The 27,520-nt window shown below is 40.5% G+C and overlaps 1 protein-coding gene across 1 annotated transcript in view; it reads left to right on the forward strand.

The window, feature by feature from the left end:
• LOC138965519 (uncharacterized) overlaps positions 1 to 27,520 on the forward strand; it is a 61,413-nt gene that overhangs the window by 14,680 nt on the left and 19,213 nt on the right. Inside the window, exons 19-39 of the mRNA XM_070337702.1 lie at positions 599 to 757; positions 7,019 to 7,428; positions 8,967 to 9,511; positions 10,186 to 10,389; positions 10,905 to 11,108; positions 11,929 to 12,065; positions 12,950 to 13,124; positions 13,674 to 13,744; positions 14,217 to 14,374; positions 16,289 to 16,489; positions 17,011 to 17,122; positions 17,643 to 17,896; positions 19,826 to 20,491; positions 21,017 to 21,111; positions 21,396 to 21,592; positions 22,261 to 22,600; positions 22,876 to 23,053; positions 23,562 to 23,746; positions 24,247 to 24,529; positions 24,973 to 25,390; positions 25,687 to 27,143. Coding sequence (XP_070193803.1) covers positions 599 to 757; positions 7,019 to 7,428; positions 8,967 to 9,511; positions 10,186 to 10,389; positions 10,905 to 11,108; positions 11,929 to 12,065; positions 12,950 to 13,124; positions 13,674 to 13,744; positions 14,217 to 14,374; positions 16,289 to 16,489; positions 17,011 to 17,122; positions 17,643 to 17,896; positions 19,826 to 20,491; positions 21,017 to 21,111; positions 21,396 to 21,592; positions 22,261 to 22,600; positions 22,876 to 23,053; positions 23,562 to 23,746; positions 24,247 to 24,529; positions 24,973 to 25,390; positions 25,687 to 27,143 — 6,449 coding nt within the window. The remainder of the gene's footprint in view (positions 1 to 598; positions 758 to 7,018; positions 7,429 to 8,966; positions 9,512 to 10,185; positions 10,390 to 10,904; positions 11,109 to 11,928; positions 12,066 to 12,949; positions 13,125 to 13,673; positions 13,745 to 14,216; positions 14,375 to 16,288; positions 16,490 to 17,010; positions 17,123 to 17,642; positions 17,897 to 19,825; positions 20,492 to 21,016; positions 21,112 to 21,395; positions 21,593 to 22,260; positions 22,601 to 22,875; positions 23,054 to 23,561; positions 23,747 to 24,246; positions 24,530 to 24,972; positions 25,391 to 25,686; positions 27,144 to 27,520) is intronic.

Here is a 27,520-nt window from a genome sequence, read left to right on the forward strand (position 1 = left end):
CCGCCGCAGAACAGTTGTTTAGAAATACAAATCATTGAGAAAAATCAAAAGAAATATATGTTAAACAATATTAATTTAAGAATGTGTTTTTGTTCTATAATCATTTGATAAAGAAACCTTTGAGCGCACTACTAATGTTCAAATATGTTGACAGATAACAATAAGAATAGGCAGGGCGCCCCACGGACGCCTCACCTAGAGGGTCCCGGTGACCCCCACTTTGAATTTTTTGGAATTCTTAGTGTCTCAACAACCGGTGAACTGCTAACACTTTGTGATCGCGAGTAGTGCAATATTATGAATCTTTTTTGATCATACGAATATTCCATACATTTCAACAACAACAACACGCACACGCACACAGACACACATGTATGCAAGCATGACATTGGTGTTTGCACTATAGTCGAAAATAATGTTATCGACGGTACGCACGAGAACGTGATTTAGTGCGTCCCGGGACCCGCTCGTTTTATGTTTAGTACGTCCCGGGACCCCTATTACATTTCTAGAACGTTTTTCGGCGTCTGGTGCGTATATGACGCACAATGTGGGGAGCCGTGATGGAATGAAAATGCAAAGACAATAATGATTGCAGATTCACAGTCCCGTGGACGGCCTAATGACTTCAGCAGGTAACAGATCAATTAGCATCAAGCCAGACTCAGCCGACTTTGGAGACTATGAGATAATCATCTCCAACATTAAACTGGAAGTCATGATCGTCACAGACGGAACATACGTCGAAGCTGGACAGGTCTGTGAAAGAACAATTTATTGTAAAGAGAGATTAAGACAGAAATGTCCGCGTTAATATGTAAGAATGATCTTTTCATGAAATTGGAGCGGAATGTTAACATGCCGATAGCTTTGAGTTGAACAATGAGCACTGATTTGCATGTTTGGGATTAAAAAAAAAGTATGTTGAACAGACATGGTCAAAATAAGATATCCGATTAAAAACATCCGACAGCGATTGACCCCGAAAAACGACTTCGCTAACAGATTGCTTATATTTTGTCTGGGATAATTTCAGAATGTGTTGAAACAAGTGCGAAAAAATGAGAGAAATCAATCGGACAGACTTTATAATACAGAATTGTGAATATATATGACATGCCAAGAATTAAATAAACGAGGGTTCGGTCATTCAATGTGGTATCTAACCTGTCAGTTACAATCACAGGGCCTATTTTGGAAGTGTTATAAATCCCTGGTTTACATTTCTTGTGATGATGGGTTTCTGTCTGAATTATTGTAACGTGTTTCTCCGATATGGCTGGAAATGTATTTCATGACGTTTTTGTAAGCTAAAATGAAATCTGTTTCTCGATTTGCATCAACGTATATTTCCTGGAGCATCTCCTCGATTTTAACCAAACAATGACTTAATACCAAACAGGGTCCACACAATCACATATGAAAAACAGTTAATTTGACTGTCAGTTTTGCACCGACCTGCAAAACGTTACATTACGCCCATTTTGAAAAAAAGGCTTCTGAAGTGGTAAAAGTGATCGTACTCTGAATGCAAATTATGCATGTTAAGTGATATGTAAGCGCTGTTTCAAAGTGTTCACAATCTGCTACGTCCGAAAAAAGATGTAAGTATACCTTCAGATAGTTTAACATTATGATACTCTAGTACAACTATTTGCATTCGAACGTAACCGTGCGCGCGAGTGTATGTGTTTTTGTGGATGTGTCTCCCTGTCCCTTTTTCTCTCACACATTTTTTCAATATCAAAGTGAACGTCAATACCTGCAAGTCCAAAAAAACCATTCTCTCGCTATCCCAAGTCACGCAAGCCGTGACGTTCACTTTTACATAAACAAAATCACCAGTTTACCTACATTCGCCTGAAATGACTGTTATACATAAATAAAAACATTGATTTACGTAATGATAACAACAGATAAAGGGTTTATCAACAGAAGGAAAAACATCTGAATGAGCGTGAGACAGAGGGAGAGCCACACATACACAAATACACATACTGACGCACGCAAGTTTACGTCCTAATGCAAATGATATGACGAGAATATAATAACGTTTAACTTTCTGAAGGTACACCTATATCTATTTTCGGACATGGCAGAGTGTAAATACTTTGAAACAGCGCTTATATATCACTCAGCCTGCATATTGTTCAGGGTACGTTCACTTTTACTTCTTCTGATTCCATTTTTCCCAATGGGGGTAATGGTCATTCTGATAATCATCGCTCCACGGCTATCGCCAGTTTCTCTCTGACAGCATGCTAAATTATTGCGCGAATCTATCAAAACAAGAATACAGATTTATCTCCCATATGTTTTTCGCGAGCACTGATCTAAATTTGAGATCAGTGTTCGCGAGACGAAAATGATTGCAGATTGGCCGACTTCGACAGTGATCTCCGTTCTGCTCTTCACAGTTATGATAAAGACATCGTTCTAGGGTCAAAACAAGTCGACATTTTGAGACTGCTGTCGGAAGGAGACCGTGATATATGGTTGCATCACTCTCAACTGGTTACAGAAAAAATCGTCTGCACCGGCGCGGACCGAAGCCAAAGTTGATTATCACGTGACACTTTAGAGTTGTTTGCACAGTATATACATCCGCGAAAGATAGCTCGCTTGAAACTGTCTTACATATCGATTCCTTTGTAATTTAAAAATTACACAACGCCATGAAAAATCATTATCGACGATCGCGAATCTGCTTATATCCATAACACATTACGAAAAGATCTAAATATGTAAAAAATCGATTTCCTCTCCAGAGAAGGAAAACCAAGGGATAGAATGAGACCCGAAGGGAAGTAACTCATTTTTGACCTGAGTTCAGGATGGGTAATGGTACGTTTTGCAGGTCGGTGCAAAAATGACACGGTCAATTGTTTTATTTTTGTTATAAATTATGTGATTGTGTGGACCCTGCGCGGCATTGTGTCATTTGTTGGTTAAAATCGAGCGCATGTTCCAGGATATATGTTGATGCAATTCGAGAAACTGATCTAATTTTAAACTATAAAAACGTAATAAAAACGGGTTTTTATCAGCCATATCAGAAAGACACGTTACAATAATTCAAATAGAAACACATCATCACAACAAACTTAAACCAGGGATTTATACCACGTCCAAAATATGTCCTGTGGTTGTAATTGATTGGGCAGATACCCCATTGAATGACCCAACCCTCGTTTATCTGTTTCTTGGGATGCCATCATATTCAAACTTCGGTATCATAAAGTCTGTCCGATTGACTTCTCTCATTTTTTCCACACTTGTATCAACATATTCTAAAATTATCACAGACAAAATATTAGCGAACTCTATTTTTTGGGTCAATCGGTGTCCGAACTCTTTAATATGTTCCACACACCTGGGCCGCGTGACTCTTGTCGCTACTAACTTTTCACTAGAAGAAAGTAGCCCAAATGTCCCGGCAATAGGAAAATAAAGCAATGATAACCGGGATCAAATCGAAAATAACATGAAAATAAAACAAACATAATATGAACATGAAAACGAAAAGACACAAACTCGACAGAGTTATTTCCGAACATTGTCCATGCGACTGTGATTCTTGATGCATGCCTATTTGATTTGGATTTGTTTGAAACATTTCATCTGATTTGATTTGATTGTTTTCATCTTCAAAACGGGTACATCACGAAGCGTCCCGGTACCGAAGCGTCCCGGTGCCGAAGCGTCCCGGTACCGAAGCGTCCCGGTACCGAAGCGTCCCGGTGCCGAAGCGTCCCGGTACCGAAGCGTCCCTCTATAACGCGTCACAGGGGTATCGGGACGCTTTGGTACCGGGACGCTTCGGGACGCTCCCGCGCAGTAGGGCACGAAGCGTCCCGGTACCGAAGCGTCCCGGTGCCGAAGCGTCCCGGTACCAGTCACCACGCACATCCTCGGCTCGCATGCCAATGTATTATATAGCAAAGGGAATGCCTGTAATTCACACAGAGCAATCACTTGGTCTTAAACGTGCACAAGACAAAAACTTTCATACTGGGGGAGCGAGCCAGTCTGAAGAGTACTCGGGTCCAGCGCGAGCGTTCTTTATTACCCAAATGAACCCAAACAAACCCAAATGAACCCAAATGATACAATTTAAAAGTCGGAGGCAGAACTGAAAAGACTGATGATACCAGTCTGTTTCTTGATGGTACAGAGCAATCTTTTTGCGAAAGTATAAAAGTGTTACAACATTTTGCATCACTGTCAGGTCTGAGAATGAACTATGATAAAACAATTGTAGTTTGGTTAGGACCTTTAAAGTTTAGCAAAAGAAGATTTTTGCCTGATATGAATTTTACCTGGAACCCGGATAATTTTAAAGCACTTGGCGTTATTTTTTCGGTGAATATATCCGAGGTTGTTTTTCTTAACTATAGAAATAAGTTAAAGGAAATTCAAAAACTTCTGAATTCATGGACCAGAAGGAACCTGACACCTTTTGGTAAAATAACAGTCCTAAAAACCTTGGCTATTTCCAAATTGACACATTTGTTTACTAATTTACCTGATCCAGACGAACAGTTTATGATGGAGTTAAATAATATTTTTTTCAAATTTCTTTGGGATGGAAAAAGAGATAAAATTAAAAGAAGTACGGTCACCCAACCCTATGAAGATGGAGGATTAAAGATGGTTGACGTGAAAAGTTTTCTGTCATCTCTAAAAATCGTTTGGTTAAAAAGAGTTGATGGCCTTACTGGATTAATATCAAGATTATTGTTTAAAGCATGTCCATCGGTTACAACAATTAATATGAGAGGAGAGGAATTTGCAAATGTTTTGATGCAGAGAATGGAAAACCCGTTTTGGACCAATGTTTTTAAACATTATAAGAAACTACATGGAAAATGTGACCCTATAACCTTTAACGATTTTGTATCAGAATGTTTACATTATAATGTTAATATTCGGAGAGATAAAAAGACAGTGTACATTCAAAATTGGATCGACAATGGAATAGCTCAGATTGGTCATATTTTGGGACAAAATGGATACTTATCCTATAATGCGTTTAAAATCAAATATCCAAATGTGCGAGGCGATTTTGTATTGTATCAAGGTGTAATCCAGGCTGTTAAGAAATATCAGAGAAAAATCGGCTTAGAATTTGATAAACATTTTATTATGACAGAGCCCATTGTGTGGAAATGTATTTGTAAAGGTAAGACACAACTTATTTACAAAAAACTGATTGAACATACTACGGTCCCAAAATGTATCGAAAAATGGTCTGAATCTTTAGACTGTTTGTTAGATAAGAAGGCTATTTTTCAACATGTTTTTAAAACAACAAAAGACACTTGTCTGAGATGGTTCCAGTACCGATTATTGTACAGAATTTTGCCCACAGAAAGGTTTCTATTTTTGCGAAAAATTGTGGATACGTCATTGTGTACATTTTGTGGTAGAAATGAAGAAACCCTTTTACATATGTTTTGGGAGTGTGATAAAGTGCAGACTTTTTGGATAGAATTTGTAAATTGGCTAAAGGCGAACTGCACCCATTGCAACAATTTAAAACTGTCTAAAGAACTGGTTCTTCTTGGAGTGGCGAACAATGTAGTCACCGATAAAGCTTTTGATGTGTTATTAATCTGTGCCAAACACCATGTATATATTTCCAAAATGAACAAAAAGACCCCTCATTTTCAGACATTTAGTAGAAACTTTAAGCAAAGATTTATTTGTGAAAAGTATAACGCAGTTGTGAATAATACAGTAGATAAATTCTACAAGGATTGGCGCCTGTATATACACGTTTTGATGTAACCCTTAGGTTTTTTCGTTCCTAAAACCTTTTGATAATGCGACCACCAAACCACTGAACATCCCCCCCTCCCCATTCCATCCTCCCACCCCATGTATGTTGTAATTGTCCAAGTGTGTTTTTCTGTTATATGTTTCTGTCCTTTCGGTTAGGTGATGTCCTGTAATGTACAGCATATACATGTAAAAAAAAAATGTACAAAAAGAGAATAAAAAAAAAAAAAAAAAAAAAGAAAAGACTTTTTCCGACGCTCACGCTTAGTGAAGCCAGAAAGCGTGTGTGATAACAGACATATCCCTCTTGTGAACGGAAGCCTACGGACTTTTCCCCCGAACTTGTCCACACGGGTACAGTATTTCCAAATTGGTGTGTTGTGAGTACAGATCTAAAGTAAAGTTGGGGAAAAGTTGGACAAAAAGTGATTTTTTTTTACCGAAAGCAAATCAAGGTCTGTGCAAAATTAAAAAAATCAGTGAAGTCAAGGTCAAATCAAGGTCAAGATTAAATTTTTAAAAAAAATATGGTTAGTCAAGTCAAGGTCAAATCAAGGTCAACAAGGCTAGCCTAGGTATAAGCCTAGCTTGTTGTGCTCCATGTTCCTTACTTCATGTATGCGGTAATAGTACCAATGGAATTTATTGAATAAACTTGTTTAAACCAAGGTCAACAAGGGCGGATCTGGGGGGGGGGGGGTTACACGGGTTACGTAACCCCCCCACCCACCCAAAAAAGAGGTAATTTATTGGCTCAGGATGCACCAGATAGCTCTATTTTGCTTCTTTGGATAAAACAAATTTCCGGGGGGGCATGCCCCCGGACCCCCTTAGAGACTTAGGCGCCTTCGGCGCCGTCAACTTGTATCTTCGCCGTCATTTTGTAACCTCCCCCTCCAAAGTGAATTGATCCGCCCTTGGTCAAGGTTTAGAAAAAAAAAGTCTGAGTCCTGTGACGCGTTATAGTGGGACGCTTCGGTACCGGGACGCTTTGGTACCGGGACGCTTCGGTACCGGGACGCTTTGGTACCGGGACGCTTCGGGGTGTCCCCTTCAAAACTACAAGGTTTGGTCAATGCACGAGGTTGTCAGGACACAAATATAGGGCCAATAAGCAGAAGAAGAAACTAAAAGAAATCGTTAGCTTTGGGAACTGGGGAATAAAACGAACGGGCTAGCAACAAACTCCGTATTGGTCAGAAGCATTAGAAACTGAGCTAAACGCCCGTCTTTGCAGGTACTTGGAGAAGTTGCGGGAGAAAACGGTTGCTTGGATGGTCACTTCAACCTCGCTATGAAACGCTTTGCCCCAGACTCAGCGCAAGATCTCTGCTACTACGTGGACCCATCTCCCTTCATTGACCGTATGCAGCCCATTCCAAAGTGGACTCAAGAATGTCGGGAATACAACTTTAAGCACATCGGCCAAATTGTGGACTTCAACAAACTCTCCAAAGGATTCGCCCCTCTCCTAGAAGAGCTGAAGCGTTTTGCGCTGGATGCTGGCAAACAGCTGATTCTCAACCAGATCAAGAAAATGCCGGATACAGGATTCCTGGGAGTGATGAAGGGCTTTGCTAACGAAATTGTGACCAACATCGACCCTGATCCAACGAATCTCAAAAACCTCTTCAAGGAAGGCAAAGGGTAAGTCATGTCATTGTTTTACTTACTGTCGTTTTTGTAAGTTCAAAAGAATATTATGTATAGAAACATGTGATATAGATCTTGTACTTGCAATCGTCGAATATGAATGTTCAAGTGCAGAACTTGAATCTTGATTCACATGACAACGGGCGCCATGGCCTTGTGGATAGGACGTCGGCCTCCAATGCGGAAGGTTGAGTGTTCGTTGGGTTAAGGGTGGAGATTGTTATGATCTCCCAGGTCAACATATGTGCAGACCTGCAAGTGTCTTTTCCCCCTTCGTGTGTAGACGAAATCACAAGACCAGGTGCGCATGGTAAAGATCCTGTAATCCATGTCAGATCGAGTTCGGTGGGTTATTGAAACACGAAGGTACCAAGCATACATCCCCCAAAATCGGCGTAAGGCTGCCTATGTATTGAGGTAAAAAAACAATTGTGCAAAAAACAAATAAACAATAACACACACAACATGTGTGCATTGGAGTTTCAGTCCATGAACGCTGATGGAGAAGAGGAAGTAGATTAATTTGACCTTAGCAAGCAGCCAGGGAAGTCCCTCCATCAATTTCATGCCGTTTGGCAATATGTCTGTGCTGAAAAATAGCATTAATGCGTTTTTGAGTTGTGTTTAGTGTTAGAAACAATTACAAATTAACTTTTCACTTAAAGCAGGAGTCTACCCCGTGTTAAACTGATAAGACTTTTCTTAAAAATAGTTTGTAAGTTTAGGGAATGGTAAGGCCAGAAACATTGCAAAATAGGACTTAACGGACTTATTTCTCAGATAAGGACTTTGTACTTATTTTATAAACTAGGTTTCAAGCGTAAACATGACATTACATGTGTACAGTGATAAGAATTTTAACAACTTTGTTACATGTAAGGTCAGGTATCCCCATAACCACAACAAAAATATTAACACCCCTTAACGTACTAAATAATGAGTTGTGGTGCTTCTACTACACCTACCCCCTACCCATTTTGACATTAAGTAAATAGAATAGTAATTACAAGTGACAAGAGATTTTTAAGTGAACTTTTTAATTTAGTTTTATATAGGTAGTGCGTTTTTAATTTATTATGCTGTCTACATTCTTTCCTTGGGACATGTCAATTGGGCGAGTGACCAATGTTTATTTACTTTCTCATCTCATCGGTAGACACCATGCAGTCTTAACAGTGAAAGCTTCAGCAAAGTTTTTAAGGATACGTTTTGCTCACCCTTATGCTCACTGCATTGTTCATATGCGTATTTGACGTATTCGTGTTATGCTGCTGCATTACACCAAACATTAGACGTAATACTGGTAAATCGATGTATAATACAACGCTTCACTTCTCGTACAAACCGAGAAAGAAGTATGTGGAGGAATTAATGTTACAACGTTTCGTTTGATAATAACAAAGAGAACAAGGCAAAAACTCAATAAATCATAAGTTTGCCTGAAGTCTTTTTGACATTTTGTGGGTATGGCATAGGATTAAGTAGGGTACTATCAGCATTTTGTATTGAGTGTCAATGAAACTATTCTGCAGGCAGATGAAAGGGTTTTTCGACAACATCTCTACAAAGAAGTTCAACCTCAAAGGTCTCAAGAACATGGCAAGTAAAATAGCAGGGGCAGGAGCTGGGGCCAATGGAAGTTTCCTGAATAGAGGTCTAAGTAGAGTCCAGGGTTTGATTGGCATAGCCAAGAATCTGACACAGAATCCCACCTTCAACAAAATCAAGTCAATGGCCATTGGCGGAATAGGAAGAATTTTGGCAAACAAAGGAGTAATGGCCGCCTTACCACCCGGAGTAGCAGACGTCCTGCAGGGAGTTTCAGGTGTTCTGGGTATAGGGGCAAATGGAAGCAGCTTTCCTAGCTTTGGCCAGGGTTGTGGCTCTTCGCCTGGAGATCTAATAGGTTCAGGACTTGGGGCGATTGTGAACTCTGGGATCAACAAACTCCAAGCGTCCAAACACGCTGTAGAGCCGTGGAATGCTGATTTTGCGAGAGGAGTGGCTTCGTCTGTTTCTTCTTTCATCGGCGGCAAGATTGGAATGATGGCTGGTCTAAAGTCAAGCGCGTGCACCAGTAAGTAGCGTGTTTGGTTGTGTCAGATACTGCTACACCGGATTTGAGTACTAATTCACTAGCAGCGAATTCTAATACAAGCTGACACGTTTCACGCTCACAAGAGAAATGGGCAGGTCGGGCTGGGGGTGGGGGGGGGGGGGGGGGCGGGGGGGGAGGGAGGGGGGGAGGATGGTGATGAGGGTGGCGGTGCCCATAAATAATAGCAAAACTTTGGAATTGTATCACATTTTTAGGAAAGAAAACCAAGATCCACACGAAATCACAAATAAATGAAAACAAGTGTTAACTATAATGTTGATAAAGAAGACAAGAGAGAGAGAGAGAGAGAGAGAGAGAGAGAGAGAGAGAGAGAGAGAGAGAGAGAGAGAGAGAGAGAGAGAGAGAGAGAGAGAGAGAGAGAGAGAGAGAGAGAGAGAGAGAGCTAGAGAGAGAGAGAGAGTGGGGAATGGGCATCAACACGTATTTGTACTATGATAAGTTGTAATCAGTTACACTCTGCGATACACACCATCATAGGGGAGGACATCCATCCCCAAACAGAAGCCTGTATTTACCAGGAATGTAAAATATGTTTTGAATTTAAAGTAATATAGAGAACGGGAGCTTGTGTTTGCACATGCATACGCGTCTGTAAAGGTTTTGTAGCATAATTTACAAATGTTCTTTTTCAGTGTGCGCTTCTTTTGGGAACGCCCTTGCTCGAGCTACCGGTTCCTCCTGCATGGCCCACCCTGACTGCCTTGGGGTGGATTGTGACGTCAGTATTCAGAACGCTCTCGTCAAGGCTCGTGCTGAAGTTGGTGTGAAAGTGTACCCAGACCAGAAGAAAGTGGTGATCACTGCGGGTGGAAGGGTGCAGAGTCTCGTCGGAAACGGTGTGTATGTCTAAAATTAAGGTGTAACAAAATGCAACTGACAAACTACCTAGAAACTAATTGAAACGTGCATGTCTTTGTGTATTCGAATTACACTGGCCAAAAAAAGGAACGGATATTGTTGTAGGGCTTGGTCCAAGTTTAAAACAGCAATGTTGATTTAAAGATTTGTTTCTTTTTCGTTTGCTAAAACCGTTTGGTTGTTTCTACTGTTTGTACTAACGTTTTCTTCACTGTTGTGCTGTGACCTGGCATGACGACTGTGTGAGAATAGTTTCTCTTGACATAATATTAAGCCGTTCATGTAAGACGAAACTATCAAGAAAATAGGGAATGTTCATATCGGCTGACAATTTTATTTCATATACTTATTAGTATATTGTATTGACAAAAAAAGTGGAGAGCTTTAAGATGTATTGAAACAAATATCAGTCTGGATTATATTAAGTAATGTACTGAATCATATTATCATGTTATCGTTTTCATATCTTGTTGTTTATTGTTTTTGTCCAAAGCATTCTCAAAAAAGATAACAGTGCAGCTGAGAGCGTTTAAGATCTTCACGGCAAACTTGGAAGCTGACGCTAGCTGGACGGGAAAAGAACTTCGCTTTTCACTCAGCCTGAAGGCTTGTGCAAAGACAAAATGTTTGCCTACACTGAATCTGATGAGGAACATCAAGTTCGACCCTTCAGGAGGCCAAACAACCAATTCCACAAGTAAACACTAACACATTTTAAATTGAAAGGAAAGTTTAGACTCTGTGGTTTTTAGTGCTTTTTATGATTTAATTCTTTTGAAGGAGCTTTGGTGAACGTTCTCGTGCACGTCTGTGATACAATTGTATACGAAAATGTTTTAAATGTTATTAGTATAGTATATAGTTATTGTTTGCCATTTGAAACACCACATCTGGAGGTAATAAAGTATCATTGCATCATTTGTAGAGGTTACAACAAGTAAGACGAAAAAGACAGCAATTTATTTGCCGGATTTCTACTTCCTTCATTTAGTGGCTTGTCTCATAGATTAACTGCCCTTGTTTTTCACACTGTTTATCTGTCATAGGCCAAGGGTACATTAACATTATGGTTTTGATTTTACTTTGTGACGAAATAACCTCAGGGTATAACAGGCGAACACAGTTGCAAGGTTGAAGAGTATACCCGCGATTGCCGATCCAATGGCGCTGCCGCGGATTTTGGGCGGTCATTCTATTTTCTCACTCATGAACTGCTCTGGGTAACAAAATCATGGCAGCGGTATTCACAGTGTGTACTTGATCCCATATTGGAGTAAAACTACTTTGAGGGACTGGTACTGGATTTTTCAATCATTACTAGTTCTGAATAACAAACTAATGATAGTGTGTATCGCAGAGTGTAACTGATTACAACTTATCATAGTACAAATACGTGTTGAGACATGTGTAGGCATGAGAAAAATGTATGAGGCACCACAGGGAGCTGTTAGACTTGGACATTTGTAACAATGAGATTATGTTCTTGCTTATATGTGATTCTCTTTAATTTCTTTGAGATAACGCCGGAGATGGGCTGAATAAACTGGACAGTGGACCCATTGACGGAGTGGTGAAAACTTTTTCGGATTTCAACTTTCCCATGACGGAGCTGGTTGGTCAAATAGGGGGAATTCAAAGCAGCATTTCCTCTTCAGTACGTAAAGACACCGTTCTCTTTTAGCTGCTGGGTACTTTTGTGTATATGTTGTTCGTGATTCGTGTATCTAGCTATGTGCAGAAGTTTTATGCAATTACCGTATGTGGCTATGTGTACATGGTTTCGGGCATTATCGGGTGTAGTTAAGTGGACATGTTCTCTGCGATTATTGGATGTAGTTATATTATGTGCACATTTTGTTTCATGTATTGGAGGATGTTCCTATGTGCAGATGTTTTCTGCTATTACTGGAGATAGCTAGCTATGTGTAGTAGTTTCCTGCAACCACTGAGTGTAACTATGTGCAGGTTTTTATATATTTTTAATATTTTTTACAAATACTGGATGTAGCCATATGTAGATGTTTTCTGAAATTGCTTGATGTAGCTATGTGTAGAGTGATTCTGTGATTACTGGATGTAACTATGTGCAGATGATTGAAATTGTAGGCTAACACGCACTCACAAGACCAAGAAACCGTAATGTGAAAGAAACATTCTTGAAGCAGATACAGACGACATTCAATGAACATGAGGTACTCCAAGCTAACTGAATCACAAATAACCTGACGGTTAGAAATGAAGACGAAAACGAAGTCAGTTTAATCTTTTTGATATGATTCGAGTGCGTGCCTTGGTGCGTGATTTTGTTTGTGTCTGGGGGCATGTGTCTGTGTTTATATCCATGTGTTTGACTATGTCTCTCCATCTGTGGGTTTGCCTATCTGTGTTTCAAAGAACTCCAAAACCGATGAACTGCTAACGTTCTTACTTCTAAAATCAGAAATCCTAAAACAAAGAAAATAATTATTGGTAGTCATTATGAGTTATTGCATAATTAATATTTTCTGTGTCTAACACTATCTTTGTGACTGTCCTCAGCTAAAACCAAGTAATAAGAACGGCACCAAGTACACGATGAAGGCAGAGTTTCAAAATCCTTTGGACCAGGTGGACACAGGCAACTTTCCTGCTCCTGGAGAGGACAGCGAAATCAACCTTCAATTCTTCTACTTCATCTTCAGTTACCCCATTGGTCCTTGTTTGCTGGATATAGGTCTGAGCCTAGTCTTTCATCTATAGTTATTCTGTAAGGTTCCGTATTCTCCGTATATATGAAATGACCTGGAAAAACGAACGTACATGCACAGCACACTATCGAGTAACTTGCTAAATACTGTCGTCAGGCGAACATTTACTGATTCTTGCAATATGAACTTTTGAGATTCTACAGGGTCCAATCTACGAATATACTCAACGGTTTTGCGAAATTAAGAAAAAAAGAACAACAACTTAACAGGATAATTAGTGTTCATGTGTACAGTTTCCATAAAGCTTGTTGGTCGGCAAAGGATTGATTCTAGTGTAGTCTTGTTCGGAATGATGTAAAAGGAAGGCACAAAAGTACCTATCATGCTAAAGAAAGCATTTTCCTTGGTTTTTGACGCAAGTTTGTGTTGTAAAAGGGGGTAACAAAACTGCTTTTGATACAGATATCATTGATGAACATTGAAATATTTTTGGAATTCTCGAATCACTCTTGCACATATTACATATTGAAGACATAAGAATGTTCGTGACATATTATTGTATACTTGCATTTCAGAATTCAACGCGGCTGGTGCACTTGGTTTGTCGTTCGATGTGAAAGTGAAAGCGCTTGATTCGCTCCTGGCAGTAAGTAGATACAATATTTAGTTCCTCGAGACATGTTATCTACAAATTTAGCTTTACAGTTACAAGAAGTTCCATGAAAACTTTACCTGAGCCTTCAGGCTGGTTTTCTGCATTTTCCCTTTGTAATATGCCTTAGAATATATATAGATGGTGATAATTATGAAGTCGGGGATTAAAGATCTTAATTAGAGCCCAGAAGGTTTTTTCACGAAAATCTAGCCCCTTAGGGACACATTAGAGTATAATTTAGCTGTGTTCACGTTTGCAAAAATGCAATTCTCTTGGTACCACGAGCGTGTTTGGGTGTTTATATATGTAGTTTGGTTGTTAAAGAGCTTACAAAGCACACTTTTCCATTCAACATTTAATTGTATGGACAATACATTATATTAATATGTCTTTTGTCTCATGAGGTGATCCTTCACACAGAAGTCCTAATCCTATGGATAAAGGCCGTTCCTTCTTTCCACAGACTGAAGTAAAGCCATGGATAGCAGCCAAGATAGACGCCAGTTTGTCATTGTCCATTGTCATTGCGAAAGCTGGTGTGACGCTGACTGGCTACCTGATGAAGACCGGCTTCCCTCTGGTCCTCACTACCAACTATACCAAGCAACCAGTAATTACCACGTATGTTGCGTCGAAAAAAATATCAATATCTCTTTATATGCATTCGTTTATTGAGCATTTTGTAAAGAATTTATTTTGTGTGGACGTATAGGTATGAATCGGAAGCCTCAATATGGCGCTAGACCTAATTTTTAAAATCAAAAAAATAAACTGACAGCATGTGAGACAAACTTTGTTTAAACACAAATAATTATTTTCTCATTAAGACAAAATCAGTACAGTTTGAAAGTTTGAAAAAAGGGATCCCAGATGCAGGTAAAGGGAGGTGCGTGGGTGAGTTGACTGGTGCGTGTAAGATGCAACTCTTTTCACGTAATTGATAGCGGGGAAGTCGGCTGCCAAAAACCATGCGACTTTCCTTTTGTTTGGAGATTCATGTGTTCATTTAAATGCGGTATGTTTGTATTGTTTGCTCCAGAGATGTATACTTCGTACGTATAGAGCGTTCGGAACTTTTCAGTCGCAAAAGTAGTTCCGAAACAGAACAGCTTCTCAACCCATTGCACTATCGAGGATTCAGGCTGTTGCTGGCTCGTTATTTGTTTGGTTGCTGGGTCATTATCGAAAAATAACTAGCTCTACAAGTTTACAGAGGTAAAGAAGCAGAGGGGGGAATAAGTACACAATAACGTGCTATTACTGATCTGGAGTCTCTTTGAAACCTCTAACGACTCAAGGCTATGTGTGAATAAAGTGGGTCACAGAGGGCCCCGATGGCCCGGAGGTTGAATAAACCACGAGAACTGGTGTGGGGTTTAAGTGTGCTAAGACAAGTAGCCACTCAAGTGACCTGCATGTGCCATTTAAAGGTGTTGAATGCAATTGCGAATGTATTTCATCAGGTTGGTATTGCTGTTTTCGTGAAAAGATTCCATCGTTCTGTAAATCTCATGTGAGGCGGAATAGGGCTGTAACCTTTCTAAGAATTAATAAATGTAAAGCCCTTGGAATTTCAATAATCAATCAATGTAAGGCCCTTGGACTTTCAAGAATATATCAATTTTAAGCCCTTGGACTTTCAACAATCTATAAATGTTAGGCCTTTGGCCTTTCAAAATAATCAATCAATGTTAGGCCTTTGGACTTTCAATAATCAATCAATGTTAGGCCCTTGAGGTTTCAATAATCAATCAATGTTAGGCCCTTGGACTTTCAATAATCAATCAATGTTAGGCCCTTGGGCTTTCAATAATCAATCAATGTTAGGCCCTTGGACTTTCAATAATCAATCAATGTTAGGCCCTTGGGCTTTCAATAATCAATCAATGTTAGGCCCTTGGAATTTCAATAATCCATCAATGTTAGGCCCTTGGATTTTCAATAATCAATCAGTGTTAGGCCCTTGGGCTTTCAATAATCAATCAATGTTAGGCCCTTGGACTTTCAATAATCCATCAATGTTAGGCCCTTGGACTTTCAATAATCCATCAATGTTAGGTCCTTGGACTTTCAATAATCCATCAATGTTAGGCCCTTGGACTTTCAATAATCCATCAATGTTAGGCCCTTGGACTTTCAATAATCAATCAATGTTAGGCCCTTGGACTTTCAATAATCCATCAATGTTAGGCCCTTGGACTTTCAATAATCAATCAATGTTAGGCCCTTGGACTTTCAATAATCAATCAATGTTAGGTCCTTGGACTTTCAATAATCAATCAATGTTAAGCCCATGGACTTTCAATAATCAATCAATGTTAGGCCCATGGAATTTTAATAATCAATCAATGTTAGGCCCTTGGACTTTCAATAATCAATCAATTGTAGGCCCATGGAATTTTAATACTCAATCAATGTTAGGCCCATGGAATTTTAATAATCAATCAATGATTTTCAAGTGTCAATCAATTTAAAACCCTCCAAATGTCAAGCCCTCTTCAGGTGCTCAATATAAAAAGCTTCTGTCTGTTACAGTAAGAGTCTGCAGGTGGAACTCATTCCACTAGAACTGAAACTGAAAGTGTTCGTCACTATATTTTGGGCCATCACTTTCGAAAAGACCGTGTGGCACTGGACAGCATCGGCAATTCGGGGTGTCATCTGGGAGCGAGAGTACAAGAAAAACGACCTTGGTCCACCCCGGTTCCCCTACTGCGACAGGGTGGCAGAGCAATGGTATGTGTACTTAAACGTAGATAAAACAGGTATTACATGTTAAGAGAGAGTAAAATAAATCAGAAAATTGTTATGATTATGTGCTGTTGTTTGCAGGTTATTGCTTGTTCGTAAAATGTTCAATTTCTTCTTTTTAAATTCCAAATGGCAGTGAAGAAGAATGACTAAGGAGGCATATTGCTTTCATTTTTTATGGGGATTTACAGCATCCATATTGTACATTTTTGTTTTTGTAGAGGGAGACATTGTTCGAACAAAAAGACACTAAAAGGTTAAATCAAACAGTTCCTCTTCCGTGCCCCCCCCCCTCACACACACACACACACACACACACACACACACACACACACACACACACACACACACACACACACACACACACACACACACACACACACATATCCACACGTGTATTACGAGATTTTTGTTTTCAATCAGCAAGATTTTGTCAAACTTTCGCTTTAGCTAAGTGTCTTCAGCTTAGTGTTGTTTATTCACTGTTATTTTCGTTTGGTTTAAAGCGGCAGAGAAAAGCGATATGCTCCTGAAAAGAGGTCAACATCTGAGTCTGCAGGCTGCACAGTGAAACAAGAACCTGGTCGGCACCCGCACGACGCTGCGTTCAAACTGGAGGTAAGTGTTACGGGGGCGTTGCTAGGATTTTTCAATGACCAAATTAGACGAAATTGCTATAACGTTTTCGGCGATTTTACAAAGTTTAACGATTTTTGAAGAAGTTTTGCTGCTTTGTTTGCCGATCTGAATGCTCTTTTTCCTTTTTCTAATTCACTGTCAGATTTATTTTGATTTGTCACTTCATGCACCAAGGAGGTTCATGGCTTCTTACTTGTTCGCTTTCGGTATGCTTCTGTTATGCGTTGCTGTTGATTTGTTTAAAGTGTGTCATTCTTATATCAACAATGACAGAATTCTGACGCCATGCGGTTCCTATACAGCGGGAGCATATTACGTCAAAGAAGTTGAATGTTGACATTGTTTAAATATCAACTTCGGAGCTGTAGCATGGGCAGTGGACCACTTGTGAAACAACGTCAAAATTACAAATGCCAACATACTTCTAACATGATGTGAAGATGATCAAGACACAAATGTGATGATCTACATATATATGCTCTCGCTACTTTTGTCACAGTTCGCAGTAGAGGATGAAGACAGTGACCTGAAGCTATGGTACGCTATTGGCGACTACCGTGGAGGTACCAATGTCGTGTACTGGACAGAAATGCGGGGTGCTTCTCTCCTGTCCCCAGCCGTTCTCCCATGCGGCGTTCCTCTGCACTTCATGGTCAGGGCGCGAAACTCACAGGGACAGGACACCATCGGCCGTTGCTCTATTCCTACCTATGACTGTACCTTTCCTGATGGGAGAGTGGACAATGCTTACAAGTAAGAATACTTATTACCCCCTCTGCTTCTTTACCTCTGTAAACTTGAAGAGCTAGTTATTTTTCGATAAACACCCAGTAACCAAACAAATAACGAGCCAGCAACAGCCTGAATCCTCGATAGCGCAATGGGTTGAGAAGCTGTTCTGTGTACTTTTGCGACTGAAAAGTTCCGAACGCGCTAATGTACGAAGTATACATCTCTGGAGCAAACAATACAAACATACCGCATTTAAATTAACAACAACAGGCTTGAACGCATGAATCTCCATATAAAATCCATGAGTTCGGTTGTTTTCTGAATCTAGATCTGCCGTGCACAAACGTTCAACACAAGCAAATTCCCATACTTTGTCTAGCGATAAGAGTAGTTCCTCTTTCAAATTTCTTTTCACTCAGTTTCTTCGACAACAGATTGCAATCCGACGGTCATTTTTCAACAATATTTCATTTTATAAACAGATCACATGCAAGCAAATGCACACATCTCATCAATTTAAAGAACATAAAGCGGTTTCATACACTATTTTCACCAGAAAACTGAGTTTCATACAGTTTTTAACGTTGGAACACGGGTGCAAAAGTTCGTCTGCTAGTCCCTTTTGACGAAAGAACATTATCCTGAGCGATACCAAAACATGAACAGAACACACTATATCTGCCTTTACCGCCACAGCAGAATAACAACATATCTGTGTACTTGATTTTTAGTCCAAAACAGGGAAGCTGACAAGAAGTGTTAACAGAATGGAATGATTTGCATGCACGGAACTATACAACCGCGCATTAATCGATCGCCTGCACAGGTTGACTGGTTGAGTGAATAGGATTCGATCAAACTTTCGCACAAAAACTCCTCTTTTCTTTGAATAACTGAAGAAAGGAGGAATAAAGAAGTTACACAAGCGCTTAGAACTGTACCCACGGAATACGTGCTATATAAGCTTCATATTGATTGATTGATTGATTGATTATTAAAAATAATGGTCTCAGTTCGCGGTCATGAAAAAGCTCGCTGAAGCTCTATATATTTTGTTGATGATGATAATGATGTCGACGATGATGATGATGATGATGAGGTTGTTGTTGTGTGTGTGTGTGTGTGTGTGTGTGTGTGTGTGTGTGTGTGTGTGTGCGTGCGTATGTCTGTGTGTGTGTGTGCGCATATGTGTATGTGTGTGTGTGTGTGTGTGTGTGTGTGTGTGTGTATGTGTGTGTGTGTGAGTGTTGTATTGAGTGCGAACGAGATTGCAGGCACGCGGCGCGCGTGTGTGTGCGAGTCGACTTTTCTTTTCCTTTGTATTATATTGACATACATGTACATTTCAATGTTCTATCATGCATTATGTATTCGTGTTGGTAATGTTGTAATTAGTAATACTGTATGATTGCGATTGACAATTGTCCTTTTATTGTATTTATTTGTATACATGTCTTAGTTTAGCAGGGACAGATTGTAAGACTAGGCGTGAGCCAAAAATCTCCATCCTTGAGTAATAAAGTTCGTTCGTTCGTTCGCATTTTTCATGATCCGCTAACTTCGACCATTATTTTTAATAATCACTGAGACTCGGCATGTAACCTCTACATGTTCCTCCCATTCGTTTTTGCTCTCTGACTTCGAGTTGCCTGCTGCTGTAATATTTAACTTCGTACATGGCTCAGCTTGGGATAGAGATGTACAAATATGAATCTTTCATACCCAAATTGGAGACCTTAATATCTGTTGCTATTGTGTATTTTTTAGTTGCTGAATGTGCCATGGTCAGCGAAAGATTATGTCTTCTTCGCGAATCTTTCAGGATAACTAGGAAGCTATAGAACACTGCAAATATTGATTTGTTGTGGAGTGCATGTGTACATCGATGTATGGTTGCAGCTAACAACCACTAATGGCGCTAACACACTGTATCTGAATGTTATTGTCCAGGTGCAGCAGTCATCCAAGCAAACTCAGCGCTGAGGTAATCATATACGAAGACTCTCCGCTGAAACAGGATGCAGTGTGGCACGGTGTAGGTTACAGCCCAAGTTTTTACGGCCACGAGGTTGTTGACTGGAACCCTCTTGTTCTGTCCAATACTCCGTCACAGAGTGGAGTTTCTGGGCCGCTTGCACAGTTCAGTTCCGCCAGACCCGGTCGCTTGGCAACTACACCAAAGAAAACTCTCAAAGTGTCAGGTATCGGTCAATGCGCGTCGGAATGCTTGAACATACCAACATGCCTGTCGTTCGCGTACTCAAAGAGTCACCCAGACTGCGAGATTTTAGACGTCAAGGAAGGAGTGAACATTCATAGACATCCTGACAAAAGTTATATGACCTACGAAAAGTTAGGACTTGCGTACACGGCAAAGTTGCTTCACGAAAACTTACCCCTACAGAACGGGACCATGTATTTCATTAACGCTGACGTAGAGAACACCCTTGGCTATCGCGCTGTGCTGACATCACAAGGGACCATGATCGATTTCACGCCACCAAATCCTGGTGGTGATGTCAAGAAGTCCCTCTCTGACGTATTCGTCGCTGAGGAATGTGAGGCATCAGTTCTTCAACGCTGTGTTGAAGCTGTATCTTCGACCCTGAATCACCGGTGAGTGATCCGCTGACGTAGTTCTAGAAAGTTGAGCAGATGGTGTCACAGGAGTAGCTACTTGTTATCCTCTGTTTGTTTTCATCCACGTTTCGTGTTCAATGAACAGCACAGTCCTTCCCATGTAAACAATGTCACCCCTCCCCTGAGAAACATACCAAAAGCCAGCAGTCTTTTATTTGTATGTGCAGAGTGGACACTTTTGATGAATTAATTTGTAAACAGACACTAGTGGGAACAGGATGTAGATTTGTGGTACGTGTCCAAGTGGAGAGATGCATGTTCTTATCCAATGGGAAAGCCTGGCCAGATCCGAGATGGTGACTCAAACTAATTTCACAGACTGCCTTTCAGGTTTGATAGTCAACTAGAAATGGATCTGAGTATATTATTCACATAAACTATGTGATTATTCTTCTGCGACTGTGATTCTTTCATTGCTAAGTTGAACTGTAGACATGATCTTGTGTATTTGCCTTAATTTCTTCACCCTTGTTTTACGTGGCTTTGATTCTGTTTTTGCAGCAAAATCATTGACGGCGCAGGAAGCAGTGCTGTCATGAACGGAAACAGGCGAGGTCAAGACATGGGGCACACTATGGAAAACTACAGAGTTGCAGGTCACTAATTTACGATTGTATTCTGGAGTTAACGTGTTTGCATTATTGCTTTCATTGTCATTAAATCTAAAGAGTTTGCATAACTGCCTAAACAAGGGCGAATTAGAGGAGAGAAAGTTTGAATAACAAGATACGGGTATAACTAGTTCTTGTTGAGGTACAAACATAAAGCTAAGATATTCGTTGGTCAAATTGATTTACGTTATTTTTAGGGAGGTTGGGGGAGCGGAATCGGTTTTAAAAGGTTTAGAGCTGAATAAGTTTTAAAATGTTTGTCATTTTAGGAAACTGGGAACCATTCAAGGACGAGGAGTGTGGTATACTGGGGTATACATGGGCAGTGGGGACAGCAGTTTGTGGCACTGACTTGGTCAGCTTCCAGGATCCTCATGCTGTTGTTGAAAACCGCGATGACTGGACTCACACTGGACTGGTCAAAGACTTACACTTGCAGGATGGCCAGTACTACGTCACTGTTCAGGTACGTTTATGCGATGGTAGAAAACCGTTTGTGTATATGATAAACTAAAATGAACTTGGTTAGCGTTATTTGTCGTGGGCTTTGATGGTCAATATGAAGGCCTCTGCCAACAGGGCTCCCTACCGACGGTCTACCTACAGGGTCCCGGGACCCCCAATTATAATTTTAGGGGGTTTAAGGACCCTCTCAGCGGAACTGAAGAGGGTGCCAAAACAAGGAGGACTTTAGCAAATATGTGAGAACTTTACAAAGGAGTTATTTGTCATATAAGTCAAATTTACTGCAAAAAATGAGTGTCGTTACAGATCCGGCAGAAAAAGTTTTCGCCTTAGAAATACATGTACGGCCAAGTAAAGTGTACGCTCTTGTCCATTCCGTATCTGTGTAAGGAGACTAGTAGACGATTACATCAGTACTAAACGGTTCACATGATAGCGCAAATTAATTGCGTCTCGGGACCCGCTCTTTTCTAGCTTAGTGCTACACGAGACCCCCTTTAAGAATATTTAGTGCGTTTTTTCGGCTTCTATAGCGTATAGGACGCAGGAACGCACAGTTTGGGGAGCCCTGTGGCAAGTCAAAAAGGTTGGCTTGCCATATCACAAAATCCAGAAGCAGAAAGATGTGTTAATAGTTTAATCAGTATGTACTCACTTCTTTTCATTCAGGCTGTGAACGACATCATTCATGGTGGAGACCTTGTGACGACGGTTTGTCACTCTACTCCTTTCGTCGTCGACACCACTCCTCCTGTATTATACAGCGTTGACGATTTCGTCTTTGATGAAACTTTCCGCATCTTGGTAGTATACTACAATGCCAGCGACGACGATTCGAACATCAGTAAAGTGGAGTTCGGTCTGGGGAAAACCAAGTACGACGTTGCTATTCGGAGATACACAGCTGTGGATACACGTGGAACTGATGGCCAAAGATACATCATCAGCAGCGATTTTGAAACAGCGGAAGGCGTGCCTGCCTGGATTAGGCTGAATGTTGTCAACAATGGTAAGAAGAATCTGCTAATATATATAACGCTGTTGAACGTTGATAAAAAAAAGAACGAATAGCATAATAATCTAGTATTTAAATAATTCTACATTGTGATTTCTTTGTTGTCTCTTCTTCTAGCAGCGAAAGCATTTCAATTTTCTAGAAATGTAAGAGCTGTACAGCTTCAGAACAATATTAAGGTTTTGACTGTTGGTAACCTCATATGACATATATGTGTGTTTGACCATTCATTATTTGTTTTTGATATTCTGCAATGCTACTTTTTATAGTGTATCTGTCAGCGACTGGAGCATCACACAGCCCGATCTTGCTGGACAGCTCCGCCCCAATTCCCGGTCACGTGATTGACGGGTCACTGCTTGGACTTGACACCTGCTGTCAGTCCAGTACCTCAGAGATCTGTGCCCAGTGGTCAGACTTCGTTGACCCAGAGTCTGTAATCGGGAGGTAAGTTTAACATTTTATTCAAACCTTTCTAATTAGACATTTCCAAGAAATAACTCGTTATGGTTGTGGACGAGCTGCGCTCTTTGAGATAATAAAGCCAAACAACGTTAATGAGTAGTTGATCCAAGCAGTATAGGTTTCACAGTGAGAACAAATAGGTACGATGTGCATGTTATGTCGGCCCTATTTGATGCTGTTTTCTTTCGAAAATATGAACATAAAATCTCACTATTCAGCACCAACATGATTGCTTCTCTGCTATAGATATCAGTAGCCATGTGTGTTTTGATGGGTATTTAGGCTAGGATACCTTTTTCATTTTTTTATCAACGTTGTAATTGCACATGCGCCAACATTGTCACAAGAACTTCAGATATGGTTAAAGCGACACAATGTTAACTTGACTTTCAATTATTTAAGAAGAGTGCACGCATCAACATTTTTCAACTCAAACCAACTTATTTTAATAATTATTGTTCTTAATATTCTTTTTTGCATGAATGTGCAGTTATTACTGGGGTGTTGGGCTTTCACCCGGTACAGACGATACACTGACTTTCCACCAGCTACCAAATAACGTGAAGCATTCTTGTGTAAACGTTGCGCTACAACACAATGTGACCTACTTTTCTACAGTTGTCGCTTTCAACAAAGCGCTCAATCAAAAGTCTGCCAACACGAGTTCTGATGGAAGTAAGTTAAGTTTGTTGTTGTCGTCGTTGTTGTTGTTATTGTTGTTGTTGTTTGGCATAAGTTTGCTGTTCCTGCTCTTTTTGACTGATACAATTTGTTGGATTTGGCAATTGAAGTTCGATTTTCTTAATGAGCGGGTGGTTACATGAGAGCTTTGACAACAGCATAAATGTTGCAGTTGCTTGTTTCTTACATTGATATACTCGAGATTAATGTGGCACATTAAAAAGAGCGGGTTCTTTTATGGTAAGTGTAATACTGATGTTTAACATAAAGAGTCAATCAAATTAGAATCATTCTGAAAAAAAGGTACGAAGTACACAATTAAGTGACCAAAAAAAGATGCAAGTAAAACAGAACAAAAGGATGCATGTGTCAAAAAAAGAAAATTATGTGCTCACATGTTGAACACAACGTATTGTTTCCTCCTGTTATTTCCAAGACAACACAGCCTTATCTGCAGACAGGTGAACTGACGTATGCTTTTCATCTTTCCTAAGTACTGGTTGATGTCACTCCGCCTGTTTCTGGACTTGTGTCCGACGGCAGCGACATCCACGATGACGTCAACTTCACATCAGAAACCGCCACTGTGGCAGCAGCCTGGGCAAACTTCTATGACGGCGAGAGTGGCATGAAGTCCTACTCTGTGTCTGTCATCGTCAACGATCAGGTTCACAAGACTTTCGCTGGCATTGATGAGAACTCGGAGCACTTTGTGGATCATTCGTTTTCCTTGAAGCACGGAGACTCTCTGAAGGTTGAGCTTCAAGCAAAAAACAGGTACGCTTTATTCAAGCGAAGTAGTTATTGTAAGTGTAATCCTATTTATTTTAAACTATGGATTATATTTTGTGATGATTTTGGCCTTATACCTGTCATTATTATAAAACATACAATGCTCTGAGAGATTTTTGGTTTGCTTGCCTTGTTTTAGTCAATTATTGTCAATGTGCGCAATAACAGCAATCAGTATCTCGTTCAAGGGTTTTTTGTTTTGTTTTATGCTTCTATGACATCTTTCGAGAAAAAAAACACGTTTAGACAATGTCTACTCAAGCACTCAAATAGAAATAGAACAACAAGTTTCATTATCGAATTAGGGCATACTTTTACAATTGCAATAGGAACGAGATCAGAATGTGATATTACCGAATTAGAGCAATGCTGTTGTGTAAGCAGCGCAACACTTACTTCATATTACTCTTTTACTATCTACCGAACAGGGCTGGTAGTGAAACAACAGTGATGTCAGACGGTGTGGTTGTGGATCATACCCCGCCAGAACTCATCAACATTACCACAGGGCAGCACACTCTCTACCAGATGCAGGACGACCATCTCGACTTCAGCTGGGAATTTCACGATCCAGAGTCAGACATTGCCGAGTACCGATACACTGTTTTGCAGCGTTTTCAAAACCAGCAGACACGATATCTGCCCAAATCGGAAAACTTCTATGCGCTGCACACGAACGACACGTCAACATTACCGACAAAACAAGAACTTAATTTGTCTGGACTGAAGCTACAGAACGGAGCCAGATACAGCTTAAAGATCACTGCCATGAATGGAGCGAGGATGTCGGCATCTGAACAGTCCCCAGAAGTTATAATTGACATCAGTCCTCCTACTGTTCGGAAGGTGAGTGGTATCATTTGGTTTTTGTTCAGAAGTTTTGAATTTGTACAACATTAGTATGTATCTAATTTGTACATTTGTGGAACATTTAATTAGTTATAGAAAACAGTTGACACAATCACAGTATGTTGACCTAGTTGTCTTTTAAGTCGTTTCAGACATTTGTATTACACATTAAGTTAAGCTGGTTATGTCAGTGTTTGAGGATTTAGAAGTTCTTAATTGAGAGGCGTGTATAAAACCCTAGTCCCTGCCTTTCTTTTTGGAAAATGTTCAAGTAGGATTCTATATTTTTTCAGTTGAAGCTTGCACGGCAAAGTGAGAGCGAAGAGACGACCAAGAACAACGAAGTGGAGCACGTGCAGGGAGAACCTCTATGGATAACCTGGTCGCCTCATGACTCTGAAAGCGGCATCAGCCAGTCTCACATCTGCATCAGTCCAGCGGGTTCCTCGGACTGCCAGGCATCTGCTGTGGCTACTCGTATTGTGGACGGGTGGGATGTCCTTACAGCCTCCTTCCATGACCTGAACTTGCAAGTAAGTTCCGATAATGACAATAAAAACTTCTACCAGGCATACGTCTTTGTCGTCAACGGAGCAGGAGTGAGTTCTGCAGTAGCTCAGTCCAAACGCTTCTATGTGTTGCAAGCGAACGTGGCTGGAACTGTTACTGACGGAAGGGAAGAAGATGATGCTGACTTTTCTTACGATGCATCCTCCGTTGCCATACGGTTTTCTGGCTTTAGTAGCGACGCCTTCGGCATTGTCAGCTACGAGTGGGGAATTGGGACATCAGCTTTTGCCACTGACATCATGCCGTTTACCAGAGAAGGGCTTGTTGTGGATGAGCAAGGTGCTGGATTTGCACAGGCTCACGTCACACAGGATGAGGGGAAGAAGTACTTCAGCACAGTGCGAGCAGAAACGGGGCAAGGCTGTCACGAAGATTACGTTGTTGCTTCATCAGATGGGTTCATTCTGGACATCACACCTCCTCAAGTGACCTATAGAGCAGCTGACGGGGATATTTCATCACACAACGTCGTTTATCAGGCAAATTCCGAACATCTCCCCATTCTGTGGCATGTCGAGGATTCCAGTGGTGTGAAGGAAACGTGGCTGAACCGAGACATTTTCACTACAACAACCAACAAGGAACTTGTGCCCGCTGTTGGAACAGAATCCCTAGTACTCACTTTACCTTGGAAATCTGGCGACTCTGTTTTCTCTGCACTGACCATGACGGACAATTCTGGAAACGAAGCAACATCGCTTTTGCCACTTGTGACTTTTGACTTCACTCCTCCTGTTTTCAACGAACTGAATTGCACAAAAGTGATATCTGCTGTCTCCCCCTTGATTACCTGTGCCTGGAAGATGATTGATGAAGAGGAAAGTCTTTTGTCCAGCATAACGGTAGGACTTGGGAGCGGACAGTCTGCTTCTAATCTACTCAACATGACACATCTTCCTCTCTACGTCAGCCAATGGATCCTGGATACGAGAGAAATTGTTTTCACTCTTGCCTCAGCAGACTTATTTGTCATCTTCATCGCTGAGACTGCTGCCGGGTTCAAGACTGAAGAGCCTGTTCGGGTTCTTGTCGATTCGACACGGCCATCGCTCAACTCCGTGTCCGTAGTGACGTCACCAAGGTCCGGTTTCCATAATGTAGAGCAGGTGTGTCAGACATCTCAAGACCACATTGAAGTTCTCCTTCGTGGGCTTGAAGACCCAGAGTCCGAAATAGAAAGGTATTAGTCATTTTCTTTTATTGTGTCGTCTGTCATGTTATTTAATGTTTGAAAATATGTATGTGGACAATTAAACAATGTTATCTGAATATCTGTTATTAGTATAGATTTCGTCTGTTTTTTTTACTATATATTGCTTGCAAGCAAAGGAAGACAATTTCTTTGTTACAAAACTGTAAATAGCCAAGGTTGTTGAATGTTTTGAGTATATATCTAGAAAATGTCCCAAGAGCTGGTATGGAAAGCCACTTAACTGCAAGCAAGCTATACTTTTTTTATTTTATTTTGTTTGTACATGCATTTATGGCCCTCGTGTCAATTTAAGTCGGAAGTAAAAGTTAAGGCACAGAGGAAAAAATGTTATAATTTAACCTAAA

Source organism: Littorina saxatilis, linkage group LG4 (assembly GCF_037325665.1).
Source record: "Littorina saxatilis isolate snail1 linkage group LG4, US_GU_Lsax_2.0, whole genome shotgun sequence".
Lineage (NCBI taxonomy): Eukaryota > Metazoa > Mollusca > Gastropoda > Littorinimorpha > Littorinidae > Littorina > Littorina saxatilis.